The sequence below is a fragment of the Mus pahari genome, chromosome 3, assembly GCF_900095145.1.
Source record: "Mus pahari chromosome 3, PAHARI_EIJ_v1.1, whole genome shotgun sequence".
NCBI classification, from domain to species: domain Eukaryota; kingdom Metazoa; phylum Chordata; class Mammalia; order Rodentia; family Muridae; genus Mus; species Mus pahari.
This window is the reverse complement of record NC_034592.1, coordinates 74,565,096-74,574,129: the sequence shown is the minus strand read 5'-3', so window position 1 is coordinate 74,574,129 and position 9,034 is coordinate 74,565,096. Positions and strand designations below refer to the sequence as shown.

Here is a 9,034-nt window from a genome sequence, read left to right as displayed (position 1 = left end):
GAGCTAAGATGAAAGGATGGACTATCCAGCGACTACCCCATTCAGGAATCCATCCCATCATCAGCCACCAAACCTAGATACTAATGCTCATGCCAGCAAGATTCTGCTGAAGGGACCCTGATATTGCGGCCTCTTGTGAGGCTATGCCAGTGCCTGGCAAACACTGAAGTGGATGCTCACAGCCAGCTATTGGATGGAACACAGGGTCCCCAATGGAGGAGCTAGAGAAAGTACCCAAGGAACTGAAGGGAGCTGAAACCCTGTAGGTGGAGCAACAATATGAACTAACCAGTACCCCCTGAGCTTGTGTCTCTAGCTGCATATGTAGCAGAAGATGGCCTAATCGGCCATCACTGGGAATAGAGGCCCCTTGGTCTTGCAAACTTTATATGACCCAGCACAAGGGAAGGCCTGGGCCAAGTTGTGGGAGTGGGTGGGTAGGGGAGCAGGGGTGGGGGGGGAGGGTATAGGGAACTTTCGGGATAGCATTTGAAATGTAAATAAAGAAAATTAAAAACAACAACAACAACAGCAACAAAAACAAAAACAGAATAGCAGAAACTATTCTCAATAATAAAAGAACTTCTGGGAGAATCACCACCCCTGACCTCAGGATGTATTACAGAGCAATAGTGATATAAACTGTATGGTATTGGTACAGAGACAGGAAGGAATAGAATTGAAGACCCAGAAATGAACTTACACACCTATAGCCACTTGATCTTTGACAAAGGAGCTAAAAACTGGTACAACCTCTCTGAAAATCAATCTGGTGGTTCCTCAGAAAACTGGACATAGTACTACCTGAGGACCCAGCAATACCAGTCCTGGACGTAGACTCAGAAAATGCTCCAACATGTAATAAGGGCACATGCTCCACTATGCTCATAGCAGCCTTATTTATAATAGCCAGAAGCTGGAAACAACCCAGTTGTCCCTCAACAGAGGAATGGAGAAACTGTGTACATAGTCACAGGCAGAAATATGGAGACAAAATGTGGAGCAGAGACTGAAGGAAAGTCCATCCAGAGACTGTCCCACCTGGGGATCCATCTCATATACAGTCTCCAAATCCTGATGCTATTGTGGATGCCGGAAAGTGCTTGCTGAAGGGAGCCTAATATGGTTGTCTCTTTAAGAGGCTCAGTCAGAGCCTGACAAATGCAGAGGTAAATGTTGGCAGGCAACCGTTGGACTGAGTTTGTGATCCCTGATGGAGGAGTTGGAGAAGAAACTGAAGATGCTGAGGGGGTTTGCAGCCCCATGGGGGGAGCAACATTTTTAACTGGTCAGCTCCCCCTCTGACCTGGAACTCCAGGGAACTGTACCACCAACCAAAGTGTAAACATGGAGGGACCCATGACTCCAGCCGCTTCTCTGGCATATGATGGCCTTGTTGAACATCAGTGGGAGGAGAGGCCCTTGGGCCTGAGGGTGTTTAATGCCTCAGTTTATCGGAGTGCCAGGGCCGGAAGACTGGAGTAGGGTAGATGGTTGGGGGAACACCCTCATAGAAGCAGGGGGAGGGAAAATGGAGGAGGGGTTTCAGAAAGGGAGACCTAGAAATGGGAAAACATTTGAAATGTAAATAAACAAAATATCCAATAAAAAAAGAAAGGATAAAAAATGTTTTGGGTCTCCTTGCAATGACTCACTGGCAACCAGTTTGATTGTTTCCTGGGACCGATGTTTTCCTGGGCTGGTGTCCGGTGTCATGATTTCAGGGATGGCAGCTTTCATGGGACAGGAATGTGTTGCTATGATTCCAGGGATGAGTTCATTAATTGGATGGAGTCTTCAGTCACCAGACTTGTAACTGCTGATTTCCTAGGATTGAGGTCATGGTATATTTGAAAATGGCAGCTTTCAGGAGGAGTTGCAATGATCGTTCCAGGAATTCAGTGCATTTAATAAAAGCTGCTGAGTTGCTGCATGCAGATTGGTAATGGTGGTCTCAAGTGGTTGATGGTTACTGATGGTAACTCACAAGTATCATGTGAAATAGCAACTTCATTCAGATAAGAAAGAAATATCACTCTCTCTGTGAACTCAAAAGGAAAGAGAATAACATGTAAATGTCTAATTTCTTTATCTTTAGGTAATAATTAAACTCTCAGAACTTTTATCATGTTAGACTATTAACTCATGTTAAATATACATTTAACATATCTTTTAAAACTTACCAGTGAGAGAGAAGTACTATAATAACATAACTATATGTTGGAGGATGTTATTTTATCTGCATATTAGATAAACTGAAATAGGTGAATTTTAGTTGAATCCATGAGGCCGTTGTGACACAGAATAACAATTTTCAAATAAAACCACGATGAACTGTGCTCAGTGGAGTGAATGACAAGTATACTTATAGGGACAACACTGGAAACTCTAGGTACTGTAGTAATCGATATCTCATGATCAGAAACAGTCATTCCATTATTATTGTGTTAAAGTAAAGGATCATATGAGTAGACTAAATTCACTACAGCTCCACAGAGAATCTGGAATCATTCAAATGTCTCTATTCCATTCAAATGTTCAGAACTATGACTGGCTGATTTTCAATAAATTTGATGTCAACTACAACAGATTCTGCAGTTTAAAATTTCTATGATTCTTAGGGAAGAATAGGAGGAAAGCATTCCCCTACACTGGAGCATTGAGCCTTCACAGGACCAAGGGCCTCTCCTCTCATTGATTCCCCACAAGGCTATCCTCTTCTACATATCCAGCTGGAGCCATGGGTCCCTCCAAGTGTACTCTTTGGTTGATGGTTTAGTCCCTGGGAGTTCTTGGGGTACAGGTTGATTCATATTGTTTTTCCTCCTATGGGGCGGTAAACCTCTTCAGCTCCTTGGGTCCTTTCTCAAGCTCCTCCACTGGGGACCCTGAGCTCAGTCCAATGGATGACTGTGAGCATCCACTTCTGTATTTTCAAGGCACTGGCAGAAGCCTCTCAGGAGACAGCTATATCAGGCTCCTGTCAGCAAGCACTTGTTGGCATCCACAATAGTGTCTGGGTTTGGTAACTGTATATGAGATGAATACCCAGGCGGGATGGCCTTTCCTGCTCCACACTTTGTCTCTGTATCTACTCCCATGGGTATTTTGATCCCCCTTCTAAGAAGGACCGAAGTATCTACACTTTGTGTAGAGAAATGCCAGGACAGGGAAGCAGTAGTGGGTGGGTTAGTGAGCAGGTGGAGGGGGGATGGGATAAGGGAGTTTGGGAGGAGAAATGTGGAAAGGGGATAACATTTGAAATGTAAATAAAGAAAATATCTAATAAAAAAAGAATAGGAGGAAGAATTCCAGGTCTGAAAAGATAGGAACTCCACAGGAAGACCAACAGAGTCAACTAAACTGGACCCCAGGGGCTTCAGAGACTGAATCCCCAGTCAAAGAACATATACAGGCTGGACCTAGGTTTCCCTGCACATGCATAGCAGATGTGCAGCTTGGTCTTCAGGTGGGTCCCGAACAGCTGGAGCAGGGGCTATCCCAAAGCTGTTGCCTGTATGTACATGTTCTTCTATCTGGGCTGACTCGTTGGTCTCAGTGAGCGAAGATGAGACTAGCCTTGTAGACTTGATGTGCAGGGTAGGGGGATTCCTAGGAATCCCCACCCACTTAGAGAAGAAGGGGAGGTGGGTGGGGAAAGAATTGGGGCAGTGAGCAGAATGTAAAGTGAATGTAAAGCAGAATGTAAAGTGTGTGTGTGTGTGTGTATTTTTAAAATGAATGTAAAGTTAATATACACACACACACACACACACACACACACACACACATATATATATATATATATATATATATATATATATATATATATATATATNATATATATATATATATATATATATATATATATATATATATATATATATATTCGCCACCCCCGCTCAGGGACTCAGAGCTTCTGGGATAGTCTCTTTCACTGTAGAGTAAAGCAGTTCTCTGCTGATGTGTGGTTGATAATAGGGTAGAAATGCCTTTCTCTTCACTTTGGTTCATATACAACTTGCCTTATGTAAGTATTTTATACCAATACATTTATAAAAATTCATAATAGTTTATTAAGTGTCTTACATTGGAATTGTTCTTTTCATAGTAAAGTCTATGTCACTTGGCAGTTAAACTAATTTTGTTGTTATATCAACCAAGTCTTTTCTCTCTAGAGATTATTCAAGGAAAGAAACCTTTTCAGAAGAGAATTCTTCATTTGAATTTGATCCAATATTTTAACAAAAAAATTATAATGATCTTAGAGTCACTTATATATTCTTATATATTCATGGACAATCTCAGTTGCTTTAAGAAGAAACTGTGAGAAGATGGGAGTATGATTTAAGCAAGGTTAGAAAAGTATAAAAATTCATTTTGGTGAATGAGTGGTTGAAAATATTTTACTCTATTCAGGATAAAAGTGTTTCTCTGTTGTATATAGGAGTAAATATGAATATGTCCACCATTACATAGAACTACAGTAGACAGTCACATGAAAGTTATTTACATCTTTCATGTGAATCATTTCTCCTTGTAATTTTCAACAAGGAGAAAATTTCACATAACTGATATTAGCATTTTAAAAACTCTTTTGCTTACTAGCATCTTTAAATTGGGGGTTGAAAACCTTTATTTCCACAAATTATGTCAATTTCATTCATAATATTGCAAATAATAGCATCTTTATTTTTCTACAAAAGTATTTTCAGAGCAGGTAAGGATGTTCAATTAGCTTTGTAAATTAAGTATTGATATATTTAAAGGCTCTCATGTAAGGTTTTATAAATATATTATCAATTTTATCTGCTGTAGTCACTGTCAATAAAAGAGGCAATTACTATCTCAACCAATGAGAAATTCATCAAGAAATACAATATAAGAGTTCTTAAGTTAATGGAGTAGGCATGGTAGGTAAATAATTTTGTGATACATGAAGTACAACTAATAATTTAAATATTAGGTTCTCCTCCCAAAAGTATCTGAACTAGAAAATGGTTAGGACACAAAATTTAATCAGAACTATGTTTGTTATATTATATTATGGTCTGATTGTTGTCTTTTTTACAGGCTATTTTGTTTATTTGCATTTCAAATGCTATCCCCTTTCCTGGTTTCAACTCCAGAAACCCCCTATTTTATATAGGAAATTAACATTTATCTGTTACATCAATAGTCATACAAATTCAGTTCATTTATTTAATATTGATTCATGGTGTAACTTTTTTATGCTATATTAACAAAGAAATGTGGTTTATAAGGGATGTTTATACAAATAATTTTAATCCCACATACCAAGTATATTAGAGTATAAGGGAACAAATACATTTTTTTTAATCTTCTGAGGTTCTTATGGGATTTTATGTATGGTACTTAAAATGATGTCTATTAAGATGTTAAGAAATATACAGAGGGAAATTCATGACCAGAGACTTTTACATCTACTGTCCCCTAAATTCACATAAATGTTAACATGCTATTATGCTCTTAAACTATAAATTATTTTTCCTGAAAATGTGTTCTGCTATTATTGAAAGTGTAGTATAACTAGTCCATCATTTTCAAAGCATCAAATCCTTGAAAGCTTTTACAGCATAATGTGGTTCAATAACTATCTTTTGCTATATTGCTCTATCTATCTATCTGTCTGTCTGTTTGTCTATCTATCTATCTATCTATCTATCTATCTATCTATCTATCTATCTATCTATCTATCTATCTGATGGCATAGATAATTCCTAATGTTTCTGTGCTTTATGATTCATCTGTGCACTTCAGCAGTATTCATGGATTTTAATATGTTATCACATATATATTACACACATTCACATGATCACCAATAAGCTCAGTCCACCACATAATATTTTCTGTTCTATGGCTGATGATAAAGATGACTCATTCTCTTTGGTCTGGGAGTCACTCAAAGCATTGATAACTGCTATCTATGCCAATTTTATCAGGTGTTGAGAAGTACTTAAAAACTATCACATATACTATCACCACAAGCACCACTACCACCAACAAAGTATTATGGAATATATATCTAAGAATATACCAGTGGTAGAAATGATAAAGTTGGGGTACAGTAAGATTTATCATGTGGTCCAACATTACCTTTGTAGAAAAGAAAAGAACCTGATATAGCATCAGAAGGCGCATTGCACCAGAGTTCACATTAGTCACCAGTGATGACAAGTCTGTTGCAAGAATGTCCAAGAAACTGTCTGGATACACAATTTAAACCCATTCTTTTACGTTCGATGGGCTGTTTGTAAAGGCTGCAAGCCTTTGAGAAGTATATACAGGTATTGAATAGTGCAACAGCAATGACGAGTTGGATGCTTATAGATATTCAGATGTTGCTTTAAATATGGTCTCTATAAAACAACAGCTTCAAGAAATGACACTATATTAATTAATATACTCACTTTAAAATATCTTACTTTATTATTTTATTTTGATTGACTGCATGTATGTTTGTGTACCACATGTATGCCTGGTGGTGTGTAGGTCAGACATTGGGCCCATGGGAACTGTAGTTGCAAATGGCTGTAAACCACTTTGCACATGCTAGAAATTGAACTGGAGTCCTCTATAAATCTCCACCCTCATATTGAAGAGTGTTGACATTACAGAGAGTATATTTCTGAAAAGCAGGTGCTCTTTTCCAACCTTTCAAACATGTGGCTAAAAGTAAATATTTTAAGTAATTTAAAATACATGACTATAGTATAGAGATACAGTAAGATTTAACATAAACCCTTGTACTTTTAGGCACAACTAAAATTTCCAAGGAGGAATAGACATCAACAGAAGGTCCACTGTGGTTATTAAAAGAGGACTCACTGGTCACTGAATGCCTACTATATGTTCACCATTGGAAAAGCTAAGGAGACAATTTTTTATAGTCATATACATGCTTCAGGACAGTTCTTGGTTAAGCTCTCATCTCTGAAATAAGCATCCTACAAAGGTCAATGGGACAGAGCTACAATGTCACAGAATTCATTTTTGTGGGCCTTACTCAAGATCCTGCTGGGCAAAAAGCATTATTTGTCTTGTTTTCACTTACCTACATTGTGACAATGCTGGGCAACTTGCTCATTGCAGTGACAGTGATTGCCAGCCCTTCCTTAAACTCCCCAATGTACTTCTTTCTTGCCTGCCTGTCAGTCCTGGATGCTTTTTATTGCAATACTATCTCACCAAATTTGATTATATGTTTATTAAAAGATAAAAAGAATATCTCCTTCAGAGCATGCATGCTCCAGCTCTTTGTAGAACACTTATTTGGAGGTGTTGAGGTCTTCCTTCTGGTATTCATGGCCTATGATCGCTATGTGGCCATCTGTAAGCCACTGCACTATTTGACCATTATGAACCAGCGGGTGTGCATTCTGCTGTTGCTGGTAGCTGGAGTTGGAGGCATCTTACACTCATTGATTCAAGTTCTGACTGTGTATAAACTTCCTTTTTGTGGTCCCAATGTCATTGATCACTTCATGTGTGACATGAATCCATTACTGGGACTTGCATGCACTGACACCTACTTCCTTGGCATCACTGTCATTGCCAATGGTGGAGTAATCTGTGTTGGAATTTTCACCTTTCTCTTAGTCTCCTATGGAATCATTCTAAACTCTCTTAAGACCCACAGCCAGGAAGGGAGGCGCAAAGCCCTGTCCACCTGCAGCTCCCACATCATGGTGGTTGTCTGCTTCTTTGCTCCCTGTATTTTTATATATGCTAGACCTGTTTCCAATTTTCCCATTGATAAATATATTGCTGTGTTTTATACAGTTGTTAGTCCCATGCTGAATCCATTGATATATACCTTGAGAAATTCAGAGATGAAAAATTCTATAAAAAAGCTCTGGTGTAAAACACCAGCATAGAAGAAGCTTGTTTTTTCACTGAATATTATTTACTGTAAATTGAAAATCAGAGATAAATTCTAACAAGGGATGCTGTGTTCTACTCATGTAGGCATATTGATATTATAGAAAGTCATTGAAAATGAAGAATACATTTTTAGTTGAGATTACCATCAAGGTGTTTGTGAACATTAGCCTTTGTAGGTTTAGCCTAAAGAATGTTTAGAAGATGATGGTTATGGGACTCTTTCACATTACAAATACCAATAAAACAAATTCACCTTGAACTTTATTTTTCAGCACCGAGTTGAGATTAAAAAAAGTCAGTGTGAGAAAATTTGAAACTTCTATATTCATAAGTAAAAAACAAAAACAAAAACAAGACTGTTGGGATAGCATTTGTTCACTGATGAATCAATATAGTGGACTCGTGTGTCTATATTATATACATTGATTATGAGTGTTCCCTTTTTTCCCTCAAGGTCTCTGCTATTTTATTTTCAAGTATTTGGATAGCTGTGAAACACTATCTAGTTGATGACCAGCAGTTAACAATTTTAAATGGTCACATGCTACTGCAAATAATGTCAAATTTTCTTGAAGAACAAGCTAAATTGAAGTGTACACATATTCTATAATATTCATTATCAATACACTTATTTATATTTTTAAATTATAGGTATCTCTCATGTTATCTTAATATTGGTGAAGATTTTATTAATGAACTCGTATTGTAAATACCGTATACAAAAAGTTACATTACACTTCAATTTTACTTAAAAATTTAAAAACACTTTATTTTGCTATAACAAAAATTTTATTTTATAATTTCTGTAAACTAACAAAAAACTACAAAATTTCTTCTCAGCCTTCATCCATTTCAGGAGATCACAAATCAAAAAGTGAGGTTACATTATTTCAATTCCCATATGGAACATTACACAGAGTTGCATTTATGCTTTGATATGGTTTGCTTTATATAATAATAAAAATAATGTGCTATTAAAAGTTTACATACAATCCATAATAAAAAGATTGCTCCTGTGAAGGAATTACCTTTTTTCAATATCTCACATGTAGCTTTTTATATTGTTTGCTTCTTTGCAAAACTAGCCAAACCTAATATATATATATATATATATATATATATATATATA

The 9,034-nt window shown here is 37.1% G+C and overlaps 1 protein-coding gene across 1 annotated transcript; it reads left to right on the top strand.

Moving 5' to 3' along the window:
- Positions 1-6,980: 6,980 nt before the first annotated feature.
- LOC110318876 (olfactory receptor 4A5-like) lies at positions 6,981-7,898 on the top strand. The gene has a single exon (XM_021194197.1). It carries the CDS (start codon positions 6,981-6,983, stop codon positions 7,896-7,898), a length of 918 nt encoding a protein of 305 aa, XP_021049856.1.
- The last annotated feature ends 1,136 nt before the right edge of the window (positions 7,899-9,034 follow it).